The 24,666-nt window shown below is 41.8% G+C and overlaps 1 protein-coding gene across 3 annotated transcripts in view; it reads left to right on the top strand.

Annotated features, from left to right (window-relative positions):
* Nucleotides 1-6,866: 6,866 nt before the first annotated feature.
* EIF2AK4 (eukaryotic translation initiation factor 2 alpha kinase 4) overlaps nt 6,867-24,666 on the top strand; it is a 108,685-nt gene continuing 90,885 nt past the window's right edge. Inside the window, exons 1-2 of one of the 3 annotated variants that reach the window (XM_059372494.1) lie at nt 6,867-7,124; nt 22,837-22,949. In XM_059372494.1, the coding sequence (XP_059228477.1) occupies nt 6,981-7,124; nt 22,837-22,949 (257 nt within the window). In that variant the 5' untranslated portion in view covers nt 6,867-6,980. Of the gene's footprint in view, nt 7,125-12,776; nt 12,840-22,836; nt 22,950-24,666 lie in introns of those variants that run through there. The other 2 variants (XM_059372491.1, XM_059372493.1) reach the window with 2 other exon arrangements.

Consider the following 24,666-nt stretch of genomic DNA (forward strand, 5'->3'; position numbering starts at 1 on the left):
GCACAGACTTGACTTTATTTCTAGGGAATGGAAGGTACTGAGTCAGGACTTTAAAAAATCTTTGTGTATACTGGTAGTGGCAACAGGATATCCTACATCCTTGTAAAATAAAAATGGTGGCTGATAATAAAAACCTCTGGGTATCTTTGAATCGAGCTATTGGCCTTATTCATGTCAAAAAACATATTGGCCTCTGATAAATTTATGTCATTTAAATGACTTTTTTGGAGAGATCTTAAGCTTAACATAAGTGATTTCTTTTTTCCCTAGAAACCAGATTATCTCTTTACATTGGCAAACCTACCAATTCCCTCAAGATAAAAGATTCTAATATAGTGAGGATCAAGGGGGCAGCATGAATGTTGGGGTCAGCAGGACCTGGGTTTGAATGCCTGCTCCACCATTTCCATTTGTGACACTGGGCAGTTACATGACCTAAGTTTAATTTCCTCCTCTACCAAATATGGATAAAAATGCCTATTTAGGGAGTATCTGGCTGGCTCAGTTGGTAGAGCATGTGACTCTTGATCTCCAGGTCTTAAGTTCAAGCCCAACACTGGTTAGAGAGATATACTTTTTTTTTTTTTAAGATTTTTTTTAATGTTTTTTTTTTAAAGATTTTATTTATTTATTTGACAGAGAGAAATCACAAGTAGGCAGAGAGGCAGGCAGAGAGAGAGAGAGAGAGGAGGAAGCAGGCTCCCTGCTGAGCAGAGAGCCCGATTCGGGACTTGATCCCAGGACCCTGAGATCATGACCTGAGCCGAAGGCAGTGGCTTAACACATTGAGCCACCCAGGCGCCCCGAGATTTACTTTTTTTAAAAATGCCTATTTTGTAAGGTTGTTTTAAGGACAATAAAATACTGAAATAATGAAAACTTCTAACAGGGGGCCTCCTGGGTGGCTCAGCTGGTTAAGCATCTGCCTTTGGCTCAGGTCATGATGTGAGGGTCCTAGGATTGAGCCCTGTGTTGGGTTCCCTGTTCAGTGGGGAGTCTGCTTCTCCTTCTGCTTCTCCCCCTATCTCACAAATAAATAAAATCTTAAAAGAAAAAAGGAAACCTCTAACAATATCTGGCGCACTGGAGGAAATCAATAAAGGGTAACTATATAAGATATATTTCTGTTCTGCTCATTTACAATTAAAAGACACAAATATCAAAGGGAATATAGTTTCACCTTTCAACAAAGAATTCTTTGTATATTTAAATAAAACAGTATCTATCAAGCCTTGTATTTCAAAAAATGTGTAAGAACTACTTAATTTACAATTAGCAAAAAACAACGTAGCTTTTGGAAAATTTTACTTGAAGATTTAGAAGTCCAGAATTTAGCCTTTACATTACTGGGCTCAGTATGTTTACTTTCTGGTTCTTAGTTTTTACTATGCTAAGTTACCACCAAAGCAATTATCTGTTTAAAAGATTCTAACACAGTCTTTCCATGTATCCTAAATTATCTCAATATGTCGTTTGGGAAATGTCATTTCCTTCTGACATGAATCTATGAATATATCTATGAATATATCTCCTCATTCAGTTTCCCAATTTGTAATAGTGACCCAGAACTCCCCACCTATGGAAAATAATCTTTAGGAATGAAGGGAAAGAGGATTGTGGTTTTTAAGATTTGGAGTACAACAGTAAATCTGGGAGTTTTTCCTTGGGAAATTGAGGGTAAACAGATCAGGAGATGTACTTTGGGGAAGCAGGGAGTACACAAGGGAATAGAGGCTCTTCCTCACAGAATTGATCTAAGGGTTTAGAGAGGGGTTGGAGAATAAGAAGATCTTGGGGTATCCTGTAAAGTTCTTTGTAAACTCCACTTATACAATGATACTCTTATCAGGATGGATGCTCCAATGGCTTGGAGGTTGTCTCCCAGGGGCCACTTATGGGCCAGTCTTTCCTTGCAAGGTACAGAGTTTGTATGTCCACAGCCTGCTGAGCTGACGCTTTATTTGACATAGAGCAACCAAATGCGATGTATGGACTTTGTTTCGACCTTGATTTGAAAAAAGCCACTGTAAAACAAAACAACACAACTTTTGTCTTTTAACAACCTATTAAGGTATAATTGGCATATAATAAATTTCATATACTCAAATTGCAGTTTCATAAATTTTAATATATGCATACACCTGTGAAACTATACCACAATGATTCAAATTTTAGTATATGTGCTACCAAAGACAGCATACCATCATCACAATCAGTATTTTTTTTTAAAGATTTTATTTATTTATTTGACAGACAGAGATCACAAGTAGGCAGAGAGGCAGGCAGAGAGAGAGAGAGGGAAGCAGGCTTCCTGCTGAGCAGAGAGTCCAATTTGGGGCTCAATCCCAGGACCCTGAGATCATTACCTGAGCAGAAGGCAGAGGCTTTAGCCCACTAAGCCATGCAGGTGCCCCATCACAATCAGTATTAAAGCATATTCTTCAGCCCCATGAGTTTCTTCTTGTCCCTCTAGAATCGCTCCCTCAGGCCTATCCCTATTCTCACTATCCCAACTGATCATTTATCTTCTATTACTAAGTTTGTACTCTTTAGAATTTATATAAATGGAATCATATAAAAAAAAGTAAATGGAGGGGTGCCTGGGTGGCTCAGTTGATTAAGCAGCTGCCTTTAGCTCAGGTCAAAATCCCAGACTCCCTGCTCAGCTCATGTGAGTTCTCGCTCTCTCTCAAATAAATAAAATATTTAAAAAAAAATTAATGGAATCATAAGGTATGTACTCTTTTGTCAGGCTTCTTTTAGCATAATTACTTTGAAATCCATCTATTTTATTACTCCATGGATAATGTGTTTCTTTTTTTTTTTTTTAAGATTTTATTTGTTTGACACACAGAGACAGCAAGAGAGGGAACACAAGCAGGGGAAGTGGGAGGAGAAGCAGGCTTCCTGCTGAGCAGGGAGCCCAATGTGGGGTTCGAACCCAGGACCCTGGGATCATGACCTGAACTGAAGGGAGATGCTTAACAATTAAGTCACCCAGGTGCCCCAGTGTATTTCTTTTTATTGCTGAGTGTATTGCACTGTATTGATATATCTCAATTTATTTTTACCTCAACTTTTCCAGCAGATGACATGATACCATAAATAGAAAACTAAAGACTCCACCAAAAAACTGCTAGAACCGATAAACAAATTCAGTAAAGCTGTACAGAAATCTGTTTTATTTCTATGCATTAGTAATGAAGCATCAGAAGGAAATTAAGAAAACAATCTGATTTGCAATCACACCAAAAATACTAAGATACCTAGGAATAAACCTAACCGAAAGGTGATTCGTTACTCTTGGTTAAATATGTAAGAGTGGAATAGCTGTGTCATATGGTAGGTACGTATATAATTTTTAAACTAAAATCGCATAATAGAACCTCAGTGTAAAACCCCAATTATAGAACTTCTAGAAGAAAACATAGGGAAAAATCTTTGTGATCTTGGGTTAGCCAAAATTTCTTGGATATCATAACAAAACATGATTCATAGAAGAAAACACTGAGGAACTGAATTTCCTCAAAAGTAAGAACTATATGGGAGGAGAAGACATTAAAAAAAAAAAAAGAACTGTGCTCTTTGTAAAACACTATTAAGAGAATGAAAAGGCAGGATCAAGCCCCATATCCAGGGGAGCTTGGGAGCAGGGAGCTTATGTCTCCTCCTGCTTCTCCTGTTTCCCCTGCTTATGCTCTCTCTCTAATAAATAAATAAAATCCTATATATATATAATATATATATATAAATAATTTATATATATAATATATATACATTTATATATATAATATATACATTTATTTATATTTACATTATATATATTTATATATATATTTATTTATATTTACATTATATATATATTTATAAATATAAATGTATATATATTATATATATAAATGTATATATATATATGACTGAGAATATCAATTACTGGTAAGGATATAGAATACCCAGAACTCTCATAAACTGGTGGGAATATAAAATGGCACAACCACTTTGGAAAAGTTTGTCAGTTTCTTTTATTGTGACATTTAGACTTTGAAATATCTTCAAACTTATGTAAAAGTTACAAGAATCATCCAAAGAACTTTCATATATCCTTCAACTAACTTCTCTAATAGTCAATATTCTACATTTGACTTATCATAATTTCTCCCTTCATTTTCTGAACTATTTGGGAGCTTATCACATACTGCTATTACCCCTTAAAACTGAAGTGGAAATTTCCTATGATCTTTGCCTGTTAGAGATACATCCTTAAGTATTTATAGAAAAAAATGATGTTTGAGATTCTTTGAGATTCACTCCTACAGAGGTGGGGTGGAGGGTGAGAAATGAAATACTGTCAAGATATCTATAATTGTTGAAGTTTGGTAATGAGTACAGGAGGGTTTACTTATTTATTTAAATTTATTTGTTTGTTTGTTTAAGTAGGCTCCAGACCCAATGTGGGGCTTGAACTCACCACCCTGAGACCCAGAGTCAGATGCTCTACTGACTGAACCACCAAGACACCCCAAGTATAGGAGGGTTTATTAAAATATTTCTTCTATTTTGACATATGTTTCAAATTTTCTGTAATCAGAGTTTTTAAATAAAAGACCATTGGAGAAATTGAAGGATTTAAAGATTGGTGTGAGATCATATTTGTGATCATTAGTGATCCTATCATATTTGTGATCAGAGTAACATTACTCTGACTGCAATAGAAAAAATGGCTTCAAGTGGATCAAGAGTGAAGACACCATTTTTCAAGCTGTTAAGGTCACCCAATGAAGAGATGATTGTGATGTGAAGTAAGTTAGTGATAATGGGATGGAGGGAAATGGATAGATTGAAGAAATAGACTACCTGAATGTGAAAGCTGAGAGAAAAGGAATCCAGGCAGAGTGGCACCATTCACCTAGAGAGAGATCGCTGGGAAAAGGACAGGACCCAGGGGAACAAAGGAAGGAAGAGGACAGTTTGAAGTGTCCTTGGGTCAAACTAATGCATTTGTGTTATCATATTATCTGGGCCAGATTATCTTCTGTTAACTGGGCCAGCACTGAGTGAATGGATGATAGCCAGATACTTAAGGATCATTATTTAGCAAATAGTATAGGTGTAGGAAGAGTAAATAAAGAAAAAGTCATTTGAAAAATATGCTTGGAGGAAAAAAAAGAAAGAAAAATATGCCTGGAGGGCACCTGGGTGGCTCAGTTGGTTAAGCACCTGCCTTTAACTCAGGTCATGAAGCCAGGGTTCTGGATATCAAGTCTTGCATTGGGCTCTCTGCTCAAAAGGGAGCCTGCTTCTTCTCTCTCCCTCTTCCCCTCCTCCCTGCTTATGCTCTCTGTCTCACTTTCTCTCTCAAATAAACAAAATCTTAAAAAAAAAAAAAAAAGAAAGAAAGAAAGAAAAAGAAAGACATGCATGGAGGCAGGATTATAACAGAAAGACCTCCTAAATTCACATTAAGTAAACACGCATGAAACATACTTCTCTTCATGGAACAAGTGTTACAGGACTTCTCCTTTGGTGCCAGTGGGTCTTGATCACAATGCTTTCGAGAATGAAGAAGTGGACCAGATGAAGAGTGGTGGGCAGCCAAGCAAAGTTTATTGAGGGACAGTACAGTTTACTGAGCAACAGTACAAAGCTCCCCAACAAGATGCGGACCAGAGAGGGTTGCCAATTTGCCCTTTCGATCTAGGGGTTTTTTTGGGCTTCTTGGCCCATATTATGGGCTGTTTTAATCTGATTAACCCTCCTGTCACCTGTCACCCAATAAGGTTTTTGTCATCTACCTATCACATAGGAAAGGGTGGAGGGCTCCTTCCAGGATGGTGTAAAATCCTTTTAAGGGTGGTTTCCTCTTGGCAGGACCATGCGGCACCAGCTTGTCTCTGACTGCTTTTCTTCCAGCTCTTCTTCACTAGTAGTTCATACAGCTAGCTGACGGGAAGACATCCTTCATTTGCACTTTTTTTTTTTAAAGATTTATTTATTTATTTGACAGAGAGAGATTACAAGTAGGCAGAGAGGCAGGCAGAGAGAGAGAGGAGGAAGCAGGCTCCCTGCTGAGCAGATAGCCCGATGCGGGACTCGATCCCAGGACAGATCATGACCTGAGCCGAAGGCAGCGGCTTAACCCACTGAGCCACCCAGGCGCCCCCCCCCCTTTTTTTTTTTAAGATTTTATTTGTCAGAGAGGGAGAGAGTACAAGCAGGAGGTGGCAGAGGGAGAAGCACGCTCCCTGCTGAGCAAGGAGTCCGATAAGGGGCTAGACTGAGCTGAGGGCAGATGCTTAACTGACTGAGCTACCCAGGCATGCCAGCATTTTTCAGTTTGATTTTCAGGGTGATAATGGAGATTCTTAAAGGTGGGAAGGTAGGAACAAAGAGCAGGTGAATCCATCCTTAAAGGGATGAGTTTGGGGCCACAAAGCTGAGGGGACGCGGAATAAAAGTCAAGATCTTTACTCCTACTAGTCTTGTGGGAAGGTTCAAGGTTAGAACCTAAACGAGTTGAAAACCCATCCAAGTCTGCCCTTTTGAGTTTCCTCTCACGATCTGTGCTGGAGTAAAGAAGTCCCATGCACTTCGTGAAAACATCTGGCGTTATTATTCTATTCTGACTGATTTATTTTCCCACGTCCCTGCAGATTTCTTTGCTCTAGTTCGCCCGCAAGAAATCGGCAAACCCAAAACCTGGCCTCATTGCCCTGTTTCCGCGAGCGGGTCTTCCCGTCAGTGAAGCCAATTCTGGGCGCTCCGGTCCGCCCCCGGGACCCGCCCCCCTGGACCCGCCCCCGGCACGCAGTCCCGCCCCCGGCACGCAGCCCCGCCCCGGCGCGCGGCCCCTACCCACGGACCTGCCCCCGGCGCGCGGCCCCGCCTACGGGCCAGTCAAGAGAGAGGAGCCCGGACCCGGAGCCCGCGGTTTGCCCACCACCGCCACCGCAAGGCCGCCCGCCCTGGGCCACCGCGTCGCCATGGCTGGGGGCCGTGGGGGCCCCGGGCGCGGCCGGGACGAGCCGCCGGAGAGCTACCCACAGCGTCAGGAGCACGAGCTGCAGGCTCTGGAGGCCATCTACGGCGCCGACTTCCAGGACCTGCGACCGGTCGCGGGCAAATCGGTAGGAACGTGGCTGGCCCGGGCGGTGCTGGGGTGTTGCGGCCCAGGCTTTCCTCTGTGCGACTTCCCCCCGGCCAGGCCCGGCCTGGCCTTGCCGACGCCGAGCCACCGGGCTCTTTTTACTATTCTTCAGTCCTGTAGTCCCTCCCGGTTCCACCCACGCTTACTTTTTGTCCTTGCACCGGCTCTGCGGGGTCTCCGGAACCCCCACCTCGGCCGGATTCTCTCCCAGCCTTTCGTCCAGGTCGGCTCCTCCGCCCTAACCAACACTTCTCATTTCCACTGACACGCCGAAACATCCTTACCTCCTCCCAGTCTTCCCTTCCTACCCCTAGCCCCCGCCCCAGCTGAAAGCCCTTGAATCTGACACAACAGTGCAATGAGAGATCCCATTGCAACTTTGTTCGGACAAGGCTTTGCGGGTGTTTGCACCGACCTTACTGATTCCCCCGCCCCCCCCTTCCCTATTCCCTGCAAATCTCACCTTCCCTTGTGTTCAGGACTAGAAACCACGTAAACCTCGCTGTACTCTCCAGGTGTCCTCACTGTTTTGCGCATGGAGGAACTTCTTTAAGGCACTTGGACAGTATAGAATACATTCATCTTCGCCATAATGGAGGAGAGTGCTGCGTTTAGACCTTTTAAATGACATGAGATTTAAAGTATTACTTTCCATTTTGTCTGGGAGTAAAGAAAGGCTCCTTATAAGCAGTTGACACTGACGGTTTGTTTCTCCCCCACTCTTGAAGAATTATCTCTGAATAGTAACATTTAAAAAGTCGTCTCTTCCTTCACCTGTCATTCCTGCATTTCACATTTCCTCAACAGATAGGATTTTCTGCAGCTGTGAGAGCAGCTGTCTCCCTCTCACTCATAGTGCTTCTTCGTTAAATATTTATTGTTCTAGGCATCAGGAGCATAGTCCACGGCGAAGCATATCAAACCTCTAGCCCTCAGGGAGCTTTCTTTTCTAGTGCCTAATTTCAAGAGTTTTTTTTGTTTGTTTTTTACCTGAAGTAGTAAAAATGTGAACATTCCCCTTCTACATCCTGACACTAAAAGTAATATAACTTTCTGGTGGTCTGGTAACTTGTCTTTCTAAACATTGAGAACCAGGAAGTAGACCCATTAAGCAGCCAAAATGGGAGTTGGAGTGTACCCATGGACTCAAGGCAGAGTCTGTAAGACCTCCTTCAGAGCCACTTAATGAAAAAAATATTTATTTATTTATTTATTTGACACACAGAGTACAAGCAGGGGGTGGGGTGGGTCAGAGGGACCAGGAGAAGCAGGCTCCCTGCTGAGCAGAGAGTCCAGCCTGAGGCTCCATCCCAGAACTCCCCGATCATGACCCAGGCTGAAGACACTTAACTGAACGAGCCACCCACACGCCCCCAGAACCACTTTTATTTATTTTATACATGCTTAGCTATCTAGTTCCAAGGCTACAGAAAGACAAAGTAAAAAGGAGCTGCTGCAGGTAAGGATATCAATAATGGCAGAATTTATAGTTGGTGACCTTTCTAACAGAGAGAAGATGGACAAAAGCAAACAAAAACTATAAACAGGAGGCAGAAGAACTCTAATAGCTGTCTGGGGTTCCTAGCACGGGGTGGATAGCCTGAACACTTTCATCGGCCTTACAGGCAGGTAACTGCTGGCCATTAGCAATGAATCAGACTGTGGTCATTTAACAAGTACTTATTATCACCTGTGTGCCTGTCTGCAGGGAAGAAGGATCGTGCAGGTTCACAACTTTCTATCCAGAACCCTAGAGACCTGTCCAGTTGCAAAATTCAGAAGTGTTTGTGTTCATGTTCATGTGTGCACATTCCATACCTTACCTAACACCTCACTTGGTGTAGGGGGTGAGGGAAGCGGCATCGAAAATAAAATGCAGTGAAACCTGTATGTTCAAATATTCACAAGGCTGGGTTAAATAAAAGCTATTAATAGCTCCTTGTCAGGTTAAGCCAAATTTGTTGTCCAGGTCAGAATTTATTGACCTGAATAAACTCCAGGTTTCTTTGACTTCTTTTAGGGGATGCATTAGCATGTAGGTTTCAGAGGTCACAGTTTACTGGCATTTGTAATATTTGTAAATAATAAAACGTTTTGGGAATGAATGCTAATTATGTACTAAACAAGTTTGGACACTACTAGGTTAAAATATAATTTACTCTAGAGTTATGCATGTATTACTAATTATCTTGGCTTATCTTTCATGTCAGCAAAGAGTCTCTTAAAAATTAATTTGATATCTATTACAAAATTCACTCCCAAAGCTTGATTCTTCTGTGTCTGGGCACAGTGGTAGTGTATGAGAGTCCCTATTTTCCTCTCTCTTCACCAACATTGTAAACAGCAGACTTTTCATCTTTCCAGTAAATGAATGAAACACTTTTTCCTTCTATGTTGTCCGTTTTCTTCTTCCTACTTTTTTTTTTTTTTTTAAGTAATTTCTATTCCCAGCATGGGGCTCAAACTCAAAACTCTGAGATGAAGAGTAGCATGCTCCATCAACTGAGCCAGCCAGGTATCCCATATATTATCTGTTTTTCTTTGTTATTTGTCAGTTATTTTATATTTTAAAAAATTAGCATTATGGGTCATATGTTGCAGATGTTTTTCCCTATTAAACCATGTGCACTTTGATACTTACATAATTTATGCAATTAAAAAAACTTAATGTAGTTAAAATGACCTATTTTTTTTTGTTTTGTATTTCCCCCCTTTTTTTCCTAGCAAAGATATCCCTACTTGAGTATTACTAAAAAATGAAGTCTTTAAGGTTTTCTTTTAATTCTTTAATGACTTTGTTTCCAACCTTTAAAAAACTTTAAAAAATTTTTTTAAAAGATTTTATTTACACATTCGACAGAGAAAGAGAACACAAGCGGGAAGGAGGGGCAGAGGAAGAGGGACAAGCAGACTTGATTGAGTAGGGAGCTCAACATGGGGCTCGATCCCAGGATCCTGAGATGATGACCAAATAAATACAGAAATATTTTTTAAAAGATTTTTATTTATTAGGGAGAGAGAGCACAAGTAGGGGGAGAGGAAGGCTCCCTGCTAAGCAGGGAGCCCAACCTGGGGCTCAATCCCAGGACTCCAAGTCGTGTCCTGAGCTGAAGGCAGTTGCTTAACCAAATGAGCCACCAGGCATCCCTCTTTTTTTTTTTTTTTAAGATTTTTATTTAATTCCGCTAGCTTTTTTTTTCTTTTAAGATTTTATTTATTTATTTGACAGATAGAGATCACAAGGAGGCAGAGAGGCAGGCAGAGAGAGAGGGGGAAGCAGGGTCCCCGCTGAGCAGAGAGCCTGATTCAGGGCATGATCCCAGGACCCTGAGACCATGACCTGAGCCGAAGGCAGAGGCTTAACCCGCTGAGCCACCCAGGCTCCCCTATTCTGATAGCTTTTTAACAAAAAGTTCTTAGCTCCATCTAAGTATGTATCTAGCCTGCCTTCTTCCACCCCCCAGCTAGCTAGTTAGACTAACACAACTTTTTTCAATTTTTCCCACTATTAATTTGAAGTACCACCTTTACATTATATGAAACCATCTAGTTTCATAAGGACAGGGTCCCTGTATTTGTTCATGACTACATGTCTCTCCTTGGTAAAAGCTCTCAACATTTTTCTTTGCATGAAATAATTCCCAAGTGTACTTAGATCTATTGTTGATTCTTTATTCTACCCCATTAATCTGTTGAAGCAGTACTGCCACATTGCTTTAATTACCAGAGATTTGTAACAAGCCTTCTTTGGTATTCAGTATGGTCACCATTTACTTTACAGAAGTTTCCTGGCTACTTTTACTGTAGTCTTTCTTTTTTTCTTTCTTTCTTCCTTCCTCCCTTTAAGATTTCATTTTATTTGTCAGAGGGGGAGCAGCAGGCAGGGAGAGAAGCAGGCTCCCTGCTCAGCAGGGAGCCTGACATGGGCCTCAATCTTAGGACCCTGAGATCATGATCTGAGCTGAAGGCAGGTGCTTAACCAACTGCACCCCCTGGGCGTCCCTGTATTTTTTCCCTTATGAATTTTAGAATCAGCCTGCCTAGTTCAGAAACTTACGGTGACATTCTTAGTGGAATAACATCACATATATTTAATTTGAGGTGAGTTCAGATTCTCAATATTTTCATGTTCATTTTTTTCATTGAAAGATAATTGACACAATGTTACATTAGTTTCATGTGTACAACACTGATTCTGCACTTCCGTGCATTATGCCATGCTCACCACAAGTGTAGCTACTATCTGTTACCATCTAACCTACTAGAATATCATTCACTATATTCACTATGCTGTACTTTTTTTTTTTTAAACTAGGCTCCATGCCCAGCATGGAGCCCAATCTGGGCCTTGAACTCATGACCCTGATATCAAGGCCTGAGCTGAGATCAGGAGTCAGATGCTTAACAGACTAAGCCACCCAGGCACCTAGGTATACTGTACTTTTGATCCTCTTTTATTCCTGTATTCTTTCCATACCTGGAAGCCTGTATTTCCTACTTCCTTTCACTCAGTCTGTCCATTCCCGTACTTTCTTTCTTTCTTTTTTTTTTTTAAAGATTTTATTTATTTATTTGACAGAGAGAAATCACAAGTAATGGAGAGGCAGGCAGAGAGAGAGAGGGAAGCAGGCTCCCTGCTGAGCAGAGAGCCCGATGCGGAACTCGATCCCAGGACCCTGAGATCATGACCTGAGCCGAAGGCAGCGGCTTAACCCACTGAGCCACCCAGGCGCCCCATTCCCCTACTTTCAACCCCTCTGCCAACAACAGTTTATTTTCTGTATTTATGAGTCTGTTTCTGCTTTTTGTTTATTATGTTGCTTTTTAGATTCCACATATAAGTGAAATGATAGGGTTTTGTCCTTCTCTGTCAGACTTTACTTAGCATAAGGTCATCTATATATTGTCGCAAATGGCAAGATCTTGTTCTTTTTTATAGCTAAGTAATACTCCTGTGTGTGTTATGCACATCTCCTTTTGTATCCAGTCATCTGTGGATGGACACATGGGTTGCTTCCATATCTTGGCTACTCTAAATAATGCTCTGGTAAACATAGGGGTGTGTATATCTTTTTAAATTAATGTTTTCGGGGCACCTGGGTGGCTCAGTGGGTTAAAGCCTCTGCCTTCGGCTCAGGTCATGGTCCCAGGGTCCTGGGATCGAGCCCCGCATCGGACTCTCTGCTCTGCAGGGAGTCTGCTTCTTCCTCTCTCTCCCTCTCTCTCCCTGCCTGCCTCTCTGCCTACTTGTGATCTGTCTCTCAAATAAATAAATAAATAAAAATCTTTAAAAAAAAAATTAATGTTTTCATTTTCTTTGGACAAATTCCCAGGTACTGAAATTACTAGGTCAAACGGAATTTCTTTTTTTAATTTTAGGAGGAACCTCAAAAAATACTGTTTTCTGCAGTGGCTGCACCAGTTTGCATTCCCACTGACAGAGCACAGGGTTTCCTTTTCTCCATATCCTTGCCAACAGTTGTTATCTCTTATGATTTTTATTTTAGCCATTCTGACAGGTATAAAGTGATATCTTGTGGTTTCAGTTTGTATTTCCATGATAACTAGTGATATTGAGCACCTTTTCATGTGTCTGTTGGCCATTTTCCTTTTTTTTTTTTTAAAAGTAGACTTCATGATCAGCGTGGAGCCCAGTGTGGGACTTGAACTCACAACCCTGAGATCAAGACCTGAGGTGAGATCAGGAGTTGGATGCTTAACCAACTGGGCCACCCAGGCACCCCTTCCATTTATACGTCTTTGGGAAAATGTCTGTTCAGGTCCTCTGCCCATTTGTAATTGGATTATTTATGGGTTTTTGTTATTGTTGGTGTTGTTGAGTTGCTTAAGTTCTTTATATATATTTCAGATATTAATCCCTGTTTGATGTATCACTTGCAAATACCTTCTCCCAGTTAGTAGACTGTCTTTTTGTTTCATTTTTCACTGTGCAAAAGCTTTTTTTTTTTTTTTAATTTTAATTTTTTAAGTGATCTCTGTTCCCAACGTGGGGCTTGAACTCACAACCCCAAGATCAAGAGTTCTGTGCTCCACCAACTGAGCCAGCCCGCTGCCCCTGAGCAAAAAGCTCTTTGTTTTGATATAATCCCAGTAGTTTATTTTTGCCTTTGTTTACCTTGCCTGAGGAGACATATCTAGAAAAATGTTGCTAAGGACCTCTCACATTTAGGTCTTTAATCTGTTTTCACATATTCTTACAATGGAGCTGTAGGTTATTAAATTCTAACACTGTTTAAAAATGCTTTCCCAACCAGACAGATAAGGCAAATACTTAAGAGAGAAGGTGAATGAACTTGGTGATTTTTAGAGTTAGTTACAGAAAATCCTCATTTTTAGAAAAGGAGATATGGGAGAAATCAGTGAAAGACAGATACTGTCTTATATGTGGAATCTAAAAATACTTAAAAATTTAAAAATAAGCCAAGCTCATAGATGCAGAGAACAGATTGGTATTTGCTTACAAGGTGGAGAGGAGGATGGATGAACTGTTTTTTGTTTTTAGTTTTTTTAGGTTTAAATAAATCAAATTTAAAAAACATAAAATATAGAAGAATGTTACCTAATTTCCTTTTTCTGAGCTTTTACTATCATTTTTATTTTTGACTTCTTTGCAGACTTAAAACCAGAAACTTACTCAGATTATCTTGCTTGCACTTGTTACTTTATTTCTAGATCTATTTTCACACAGAATAGTTTCTTTCCACTTTACAGATTGAGATCTAAAGCATGTGAGGAAGAGGCCACATTGAGCCAAGTCTGGCCATCAAAATTTTAAGGAGGATGTGATTAGCAGAGTCCTGGGTAACAGTTCTAGGCCAAACACCTGAAAGTGGTTTGAATCATGTAACTTTTTTATATATAATTGTAGTAGATAACACGTAGCATAGAATTTATCATCTTAACCATTCCTCAGAGTACAGTTCAGTAGTGTTAAGTGTATTTATGTTGTTATGTGACAGAAAACTTAGTAGTTTTTATTAATTTCCCAAACCTTGTCGTTGTCTGCTGTTTGTCTTATAATCCAGTGAATTTTTGTAAAGATTTATTTATTTGTTAGAGAGAATAAGCATACAGGAGAGGGAGAAGCAGACTCCCTGCTAAGCAGGGAGCCTGATGCCGGACTCAATCCCAGGACTCTAGGATCATGACCTGAGCTGAAGGCAGATGCTTAACCGATTGAGCCACTGAGCCGCACCGCCCCCCCCCCCAACCAAGCCAGTGAAATTTAAATCATGGACTGCCATTACACTCATGCTCGAGCCTTGGAACCAAAAGGTTTACTGCTATGTGGCATCACTAACAAAATTCTCAAGGTTTTTTTTTTTAAAAGATTTTATTTATTTATTTTTAACAGACAGAGATCACAAGTAGGCAGAGAAGCAGGCAGAGAGAGAGGGAGGAAACAGGCTTCCTGCTGAGCAGAGAGCCTGATGTGGAGCTCGATCCCAGGACCCTGGGATCATGACCTGAGCCGAAGGCAGAGGCTTAACCCACTGAGCCACCCAGGCGCCCCCAAATTCTCAATTTTTAATAGTCTTCTTATTCCAGTACTTTTTTTTTTTTTTTTAAGAATTTATTTATTTATTTATTTATTTAAATGTCAGAGAGAGAGAGAGAGAGAGCACGCAGGCACACGCACAGACAGGAAGAGAGGCAGGCAGAGGTGGAGAGAGAAGCAGGCTCCCAGCAGAGCAAGGAGCCCGATGTAGGACTTAATCCCAGGACCCTGGGATCATGATCTAAGCCAAAGGCAGTGGCTTAACCAACTGAGCCACCCAGATGTCCCAATTCTAGTACTTTTAACAGAAACAGACAATTCCTTAAACCAGTTTATTTTGTTGGGCCTGAGTGTTAAGGAAATGTCCAGAGAAAAACAGGTTCAGACTGAATAGCAGGCGTGTCTGACGGCACTGGCAGGGGTCTCTTTTGGGAGGCATGCGTGCGTTGTGCTGGGAAGACACACTTGAGGTTATTGTTCATTACTTTGGGGTATTTTAAGATCCTTTGGTTTTGTTTCTTGAAGAGTGAGCGTTTGTTTCGATGAGTCCAAATGAGCATTATCTGTCTTACTTTTTAGAATTGAGTTTGCATCACTTTTTCCCCTCTTTTTACATCACAGTCCAGGAACGTATCCAGCTTCATGATCCCAAGAAGAACACATACAGGTCACATCTTATTGTAGTAATCGGTGATATTACATAGATTACTTCTTGCCGTGACTTCTCTTTATGCTGCCTTTGTGTCACTTGCTTCTTCAAAACAAATTTATTTTTGTATGAATTTAGTCACAATTTTTTAAATTTATTTTCATTAACATGTATTATTTGTTGCAAGGGTACAGGTCTGTGAATCATCAGTCTTAGACAATTCATAGCACTCCCCATAGCACATGCCCTTCCCAATTCCCTCACCCAGCCACTCTATTCCAGCCCCGCCATCTCCCTTCCAACAACCCTCAGTTTCCTGAGATTAAGAGTGTTATAAAGATGCCTGGGTGGCTCAGTGGATTAAGGCCCCTGCCTTCAGCTCGGGTCACGGTCCTGGGATCGAGCCCGGAGTTGGGTCCTCTGCTTGCTAGGGAACCTGCTTCCCCCTCTCTCTCTCTGCCTGCCTCTCTGACTACTTGTGAACTCTGTCAAATAAAAAATTCCCCCCAAAAAAAGTCTGTTATGGTTTGTCTCCTTCTCTGGTTTCATCTTTCATTTTTCGTCCTTTTCCCTGTGATCCTTTGTCTTGTTTCTCAAATTCCTACTGTTAGTGAGGTTATATGATAACTCTTTTTTTGATTGACTTAATTCACTTAGCATAATATTCTCTAGTTCCATCCACATCATTGCAAATGGCAAGATTTCTTTTTTTTTTTTTTTGATGGCTGCATAATATCCACTGTATATATATACCACATCTTTATATATTCACCTGTTGATGAACATCTAGGCTTTTTCCATAGTTTGGCTGTTGTGGACATTGCTGCGATAAACGTTGGAGTGCCAAATTGGTTTTATTAAGGTCAATTTTGTAGTATGTACATTTTGTATCTGATACATACTGCATTGTGTTTTCTTCTTTAGTGCTCTCAAAAAAAAAATTTTTTTTTTTTGTTATCCCTTACCTTGTAAATACTTGCCTGTAGGTATTCTAGGAATTCATTCTTTCCTTGTATAAAGTCAGAATTTTATCGACACTGTTCTGATGACCATTTATCTTCTGAACGCATGAAGGAGGCCCTACCCACTCCACTCCCCAGCAAATCTTGGTTGTTACCATCATTTTTAATCAAGTCTTGTTCAGCTCCAGGACTCCTTGAATGCCCTAATGTAAGCTCATGCATGGTATCCTAAATATGGCTTGCACAGAAGCCTCTCCTATTGAGAAGCCCCTCAGAGCCCCTGCAGACTCTGCAGGCTCAAGGAAAGCTGACAAGTATTCTGCTCTTATCTTAAGTCCTTATCTCCTAACTGTCCTTTTTTTTCTTTCTTTCTTTCTTCTCTTTTTTTTTTCCCTCCATGTGTCTATATTGGTTAGTATCAAGTTTGGCTACATATTACAGAAAATGTGACAACTAAGTTTCTTTTTCTGCATGCAGAAGTCTGGAATCTAGGGCTTTTTCTGATTTATTGTTCCACCATCCTTAATGTGCCCTTCATGGTCCAAAATGGCTGTCTGAATGCCAGCCATCATATCTGCATTCCAGTCAGCAGAAAGGAGAAAGGGACGAAGTTGCATGTGTTAGTTCTTTCCTCTTTTTTTTTTTTTTTTTTTTTAAGATTTTCTGTATTTATTTGAGAGAGAGCACGCACATGAGCATGAGCAAGCAGGGAAAAGGAGAGAAACAAGCACTTCCTCTGAGTGTGGAGCCTGACGTGGAGCTTGATCCCACGACCCTGAAATCTTGATCTGAGCTGAAGTCAAGCCAGAGGCTCAACCGTCTGAGCCACCCAGGTGCCCATGGTTCATCTTATTAGCCAGAAATTTGGTGGCCAGAGTTAGCTGCGAAGGAGTTGTATCCAGCTTAAAAAAAAAAAAAAAAAAATCAGGGGTTCTGTTGGCTAAGAAATAAGGGGAGAGTGGATATTGGGGGAGCAGCAGTCTGCTGAGAAATGCCCTGACGTTTATACCCTGTGGAGAAGAATATCCTGCTGGTCCAATTAAATTGTCAGCCAGAGATAAAGGCCTTGAAAGTATCAGACACCCACTTCCTCACTGTGCTGTTCTTTTGAGTTAGTTCCCCCTGGTACTCAGATCCAGACAAGCTCTTAGTTTTTTGTCCAAGAGTATGTCCTTCCTCAGTGGCCTTGGGTCTCTTCCTTCCTCCAAGCTGCCATCACTGGGCCCCTGCACCTCCTAGAGCTGAAACCTTCATGTATCCAGGAATCTCTTCACTTTGCTTCAGAACTCCTTCCTCCTTCCTAGAAGTTTTGGCATTACCTGGGCTTATTACTCTTATTGCTTTTCCCCTGCTGTCATTTCCATGTTGTGGAAATAACCGGAACACTAGACGTACATGGTGTTATATGGCTGGCCCAGCCTAGGAGCGTTTGTGGAGTGCTTGGTACTTCTTTAGGCCCCAGTGTTCCTACCTATGCATGTTCCCTATGGTGGTCCTGGGGACTGGCCCAGAGGCCTTTTTCCCTGAGGCTGGCCAGCCATCCTTTACTGGATTCATTGTGGTTTATTAGGCATTCTCTTGAGTGAAGAGATCTTCAAGATGTGTAATCCCCCAGTTGGCCTCTATTTTCTGAAGCTTGTTTTCTGTTCCCAAGACTCTGGACATCTGATAAAGAGCTCTCTGTACCCTTTCCCTGTAAAGTCTACTTACATTCAGATACACACTTCACTTCCTACAGAAAGACAAAAGGGAAGGTGAAACTGGATTCTCTGTCTTGCCTCTGCAGGGATAACTCACTTCATGTGGTGTATGTTGTCTGTATGTTAAAAGTTGGTTTCCATCCTGGGCCTAGGAAAGATATCTCCTTTGGTTGATATTTGTAGTTTCTACTTATACGGCTTGTTGATAATTTTATTTATTTATTAGTTTTTAATTTTTTTAGAAAAGATTTTGTTTATTTATTAGAAAGTGAGAGAGGAGTATAAGCTGGTGAAGGGACAGGCAGAGGGAGAAGCAGACTCTCTGCTGAGCAGGGAGGCCGACGTGGGGCTCAATCCCAGGATCCTGGGATCATGACCTGAGCCAAAGGCAGACACCTAACCAACTGAGCTACCCAGGCATCCCTTTTTTTTCTTTTTTTCTAAATTAAGTTCCACACCCAATGTGGGGCTTGAACTCAACAACCCTGAGATCAAGAATCCCATTCTTTACTGATTGAGCCTACCAGGCATCCCCCAGAATTATTTTCTTGATAAAGTTATAAGTTGTGATGCATAAGATTTGCAACCTGTGAGATGAAAAAGCCTGTAAAGGTTTGGGCTGGTGGGGAAAGCATTGGTAAAATTTTGAGTCTAGCTAGCCTTTCTTTTAGTGTTTACATCTGTAAAATGGACATATATAACTTTCCTATGGAGCTGGATTCTTGTTAGAAAATGAGTAACAGGCACCTGGGTGGCTCAGTCCTTAAGCACCTGCTTAAGGTGCTCTGCAGGACCTGCTCAGTGGGGAGCCTGCTTCTCCCTTTCCTTTCCCTCTGCCTGCCACTCCCCCTGCTTATGCTTGCTCTCTTTCTCACAAGTAAATAAATAAAATCTTCAAAAAAAGAAAAGAAAACAAAATGAATAACACAGCAAAGATGGGTTGGTAGGATTTATTTCAAAATAATTTCAGGTGATGTTTGGGAGTAGAGGTAATATAGATACACAATATTGGCCGTAAGTGGGTGATTGTTGAAACTGAATGGTGAGTGCATGCATTTCATTATGTCATTATCTACTTTTGTTTGAAAAAAATTTTTTATGATTTCATTATTGAAAATTTTTATAATAAAAAGTTCTTCTAAAAGAGAGAGTGTTTGAGACTGGTCAAGGTCATAGTCTTTATTTTTCTTCCTAGTGAATACCTGTTTCAACTGGTTTTAGCTAGATGTTTCTTATGCAGAATTCTGTCTTGGATATAAAGCAGAGAACAGCTGGCCTGCCCTGGTTGGAGGGGGACAGGAGGCCGGGGACCCTGTTAGTTCATTCTCATGCTCAAACCTTGGAGGCTCCTTGGAGGAAACCCACCAGCCTCTATGTGCTTTTTCTTCTCATGTCCTCTGTCTTTCTGGAAAAGGGCCCCTCCTCCTATGTGTCTCTCTGTGCCCATTGCTGTCTGTCCTCCAACAGAGCCTAATTTTGTCTCTTTCCTCCTCTTCCATAAAATTCCCATCAGCATCCTTACATGCTCTAGTGTCACCCATCTTGAAGACACAACAAGAGCTTTCTCTCTTGATCTCACATCCTCCTCCATCTGTGGCCCCCGTTCTCTGTCCCCTTAATGCCCAAACCTTCCAAAGGACTTGTCCAGATGAGGCGAGTCCTTCTCCCTTAGTGTTCCCTCCTCATCACACCAGGGTCTGTGTTCAGTGCCCTCAGAGCCAGCTCTTGGCAAGGTCACCTGCAGTCCACATAACCCCAGCAGTGGATGCTCTCTGTCCTCCACTTCCTGAGCCTCAGAAGCATCAGTAACAAGACACTTTTCCTTTTGTTTCCTTCCATTGAGGCCAGTCTCTTTGTCCACTTTATCTCAGACACACCTTTCTCCTGCTTTACTTGGTGTCCCCCCTCCCTCCTGTGTTCCAGAAAAACACTGGCCTCCCTTGGGCTTTTTGGAACACATCAACCTCTTGTTCATTTCGAACCTCCTCATGTGCTCTTCCCTCCTGGAATGCTTGGTCTCTGGCTTCTGTTGGCTTTAGGGCAGCGTGCTCAGGTCTGCCTGATGACCACGTCCAAGGATGTTCCCTCATACCTGCTGCAAGTTATTCTTGAAGTAGAGCGTAGGGAGACAAGATGTTACTCTAGGTCTCTGGCTAGAATTAAAAGGGTCTCTGGCTAGAATTAAGGTGACATGAGACAGACTGACAGGAGAAGAGCATGCAGATTTTTACATGTATGTTGGAAACCCCATATGGAGAATAAGACCTGAAGAATTGGCCAGGCCTAAGTGTTTACAGGGTAGGTTGAACAAAGAGGCAGTTGTGAAAAAGTGATGAACATATGGGGAAACTGAAGAAAGATCAGAATTATTTGGCGGAGTTCTGTTTGCACAGAATTCTCTTGGCCTCGGTGTTCTCTGATAATATTTATTTTATTTTTGAATATTTCATTTATTTGACAGAGCATGAACAGGGGTAAGGAGCAGGGGGAGAGAGAGAAGCAGGCGCCCTCCTGAGCAGGGAGCTTGACTCAGGACTCGATCCCGGCACCCTGGGATCATGACCTAGCCAGAGGCAGATGCTTAAACCACTGAGCCATGAAGGCATCCTAGGCTATTTCTTTCTTTCCAGTGTAGGTGAGCATCTTTCACACAGGTGTTTTATCTCCTGTTTTCAGGAAGGAAAGAGGGTTAGAGGGCCCTTCTCGTACCTTCTGTTTTTAAGTACCCTTAGCTTAAAAGAGTCCTTACACCAAAGTGGCATATCTTGGGGCAGCTGATTCTGTCATGTCATGTATTCTCTTCGGTAGTACTTTCTGAACTTAGGTATTAATTGTCCACACACACCACCCCATGAGACTGGAAGTTCCATGACAGCTGGAACCACATCTGTTTTCTTACTTCTTGGTGCTCACAGTGCCTGACAAAGTCTGTGCCCATCACTGTGGGCGATGACGTGAGACGGCTGAATGAGTACATGGAAGACCTCGTGGGTTACTGGACGTTCCTCTACATTCACAGAACTGTGCTTCCCTGGAGCCTGACTCCACGGCTTCGAGGAAGCATTAGGATAAAGCCCTACGAAAACCGAGCTTCCATAGATTACACACATCGTTGATGAGAATTTTGTTTGTTATATAATTCAGGGTACTGTAGGTTGTAAATACGTGTTAGAATTTAGTATTGCTGTGTACTTCGTTGCCCCCTCCCCCAATTTTTTTGATACTTTTCCTTTTCTGTGAAATGTGAAAGAAATAACAGTCACATTTCCCTTTTTGCTTTGGCCACCTGGATGTTCCAAGATAAAGTCAAACAAAGCCCAATCACAGCCCCTCAGAGTTGGCAGTAAGTAACAAGGGAGCGGGGATGAAAAAGACACAGGTTGGGAGCCAGAGTTGGATCTGAAATCCAGCCTTGTCACCTGTGTCTTTGGACAAACAGCTGAAAGGTTCTGAGCTTGAACTGCTTCGTCTGTAAAACAGAAACAGTGTCCACCTATAGGGTTGATAAAGTGCCTGGACCATGAGAGTGAATATTTCTTCCCTCAGCCTCCCTTCTCTCATGATATACAGATAATATAAACTGCCTCGAAGCTTTTTAAAAAAAAAAAAAAAGCATATTTAATAAAGAGCAGTAGAGGGGTGCCTGGGTGGCTCAGTGGGTTAAGCCACTGCCTTCGGCTCAGGTCATGATCTCGGGGTCCTGGGATCGAGTCCCGCATCGGGGTCTCTGCTCAGTGGGGAGCCTGCTTCCTCTCTCTCTCTCTGCCTGCCTCTCTGCCTACTTGTGATCTCTCTCTGTCAAATAAATAAATAAAATCTTTAAAAAAAAAAAAGCAGTAGATGGAATATTTTGTTTTTTTGGTGAAAAGCAGTCAACTGAGAGTGTACCTACGTTTAGAAGAGCCTTGGGTTTCCATGTGGTTGTCACTTGTCATTATCTCAGTAGTCATATTTCAACTGAAGTTTCCTCTACTCAAGAGGTGCCTGACCCACCTGTCTGAAAAATCTCCCTTACCACTCTGTTCCATCATTCTGCCTGATTTTCTTTATGGCACTCCTCACTATGGAGAATACTCCCTTGTCTTCTCGTGTGTTGGCTAGTTGGGCCTGTGTTTGTCCAACTGACCCCTGTACTCCCAGCCTCTAGAACGTACCCATGCATAACCACGTGATTGGTACGCTGTAACATATACTCAGACAGAAGCTCCGTGGAACGTTTTGCTTCACCTCTTAGATAACTTCGAAAAGGAAGATGCAATCTCTCTGGCATAGGCCTTGTTTTTATTTTTTAAAAGAGTTTATTTGGGGCGCCTGGGTGGCTCAGTGGGTTAAGGCCTCTGCCTTCGGCTTGGGTCATGATCCCAGGGTCCAGGATTGAGCCCTGCATTGGGCTCTCTGCTCAGCGGGGTGTCTGCTTCCTCCCTTCTCTGCCTGCCTCTCTGCCTACTTGTGATCTATCTGTCAAATAACTAAATAAAAACTTAAAATAAAAGAAAAGAGTTTATTTATTTATTTGGCAAGGGACACACACTCAGAGAGAGAGAGAGAGAGCACAAGCAGGGGGAGAATGTAAGGCAGAAGAAGGCTTCCCGCTGAGCAGGGAGCCTGATGCGGGGCTCCATTCCATGACCCCGGCATCATGAGCTGAGCCAAAGGCAGACACTTAACAACTGAGCCACCCAGGTGCCCCTAGGCTTTGTTTTAAAACCGTGCTTTAGGAAAAGATGACCAAATACCTGTATAAAAGCACAATTGCACGGAATATTTAGAAAGTAGAACATTGCCGCTAAGATGCTCATTATCTTAATTGCTAACAATTGACGCTCTAGGTGGGAAAAAAAAAGTCTTTTTTTTTCTTTTAGGTCACCGAGCCCCCTGAAATCAATTTAGTTCTGTACCCTCAGGGCCTGACTGGTGAAGAAGTATACGTGCAAGTGGATTTGAGGGTTAGATGCCCACCGACCTACCCAGACGTGTGAGTACATTTATGAATACCTTCCATGTGATACCACTTCTGTTTTCACAGCATAGAAACAGACACGTTAATGGTATTTTCCCCTTCCTGCCTCTGTTTCCCTTAAAACTTTATGTCCTATCCCATATATCATTGAAACCCACATCAGCAGTAGATATTTTCATGAAACCTCATGGTCTCATGGTAAGTCTGCTTATCGTTGTAGAATAGTCACTCCAGATACTAATAATTTCTTCGTGATTAAGTATTTGCTTTCTCTACTTTGTTTAGATTTTATTTGAGAAAGAGAGCATGAGCAGGGGGAGGAGCAGAGGGAGAAGGAGACTCCCAGCTGAGAAGGGAGCCCAGTGTGGGACTTGATCCTAGGACCCTGGGATCATGACCTGAGCCGAAGGCTAATGCTTAACAGACAGCCGCGCAGGTGTCCAACCCAACACATTTTCAGATCTCCACCCACCTCCCCACCACCCTATCCCTGTACTGCCTCCAGATGAGAACCACCGACAGCAAACGCATTGTCAGTCTGTAGTCAAGGATTGTCTCTTTGAAGTCTGTGTGTATTCCGGGGAATCTTGCCTCAGACATTCCACATGGAAAGGCAGATGGGCTTGGATGATGTTCTGTGGTTCGAGCTTACTGTGCAGGGAACAAGTGAAGGAAAAAGACACAGAAAAGGAAGCCATGCCTTACAGAGTGGGTAGGAAATTTACAGAATTTGTTATCCTAACAGCTGCTGGAAAAGGTGAAAGTCCAGATAGGTCAAGGTGAGTTTCTTGAATTTAGTAACCCTCTTTACCTATAACGCTGTGCCTGGAGTAGATACAATAGGTGTTTAGTATTTAATTACTGAATTGGTTAAAGGGTAATTAAGTTTATGAAAGAAAAATAAGGCCACGCCTCTTTGGGTTTTATTTTTCCTGACACCAAATAGGTGGTATGTTTTCGGACTGCTGGGTGCGTAGCAATTCACTTCCTTTTGGACATGAAATAGCATAGTTACTGTAGATCTCATGTGTTGAGGGCTCAGTTACGCAATATTGCAAGTGCCAGTTGCATGTACCATATTTCTGATCAGTTGACCAAGAATTTGTGAGCTCCTGCAACCCCCTCAGTGGGTTTGATGCTGTGTTAGAAGAGCCTATAGAACTCAGGAAGGCACTTGACTTATAATTACCAGGTTACTATAAGGGATATAATGCAGGACCAGCCTAATGAAAGAGGCATGTCGGGAAGGAATGTGGTGAGAGTTATGGAATTCCTTTCCCCTGTTGCCATTGAATGGTATCCCCTGGGGGCACAGTCACCCCTGGTTGGGAACCACTGGCTGGAGGGCCATTCTGGTGAAACCCTGATGTGTCCAATTGGTAAAAATAATATGGGATTTTTTTTTAACACCATGGAAATGATTATGAAAAGCTACAAAGCAGTCATTATAATATCAGCTACATAAAATTACAAATTTTGTGGCATGGGCATCAAGAGAAAGCTGGAAAAAATTTTTTAAGTCTAATTAGTATTGTAGATGGATTTTTCATCATTCTGTTGATATTGCTATGTAATGACTGCTGAATTAAATTATGTAAGGCTTGCCTTGGGGAGAACATTCTTACCCTTTGAGAAGACATGGTATAGGAAAACTTTCTTTTTCTACAGAATAGTCCTTCATGTCACCATGTGAGAGTCCTGGGTTAGATCACATGTAGACTCACGACTCTAT

This window comes from Mustela nigripes, chromosome 13 (assembly GCF_022355385.1).
Source record: "Mustela nigripes isolate SB6536 chromosome 13, MUSNIG.SB6536, whole genome shotgun sequence".
Lineage (NCBI taxonomy): Eukaryota > Metazoa > Chordata > Mammalia > Carnivora > Mustelidae > Mustela > Mustela nigripes.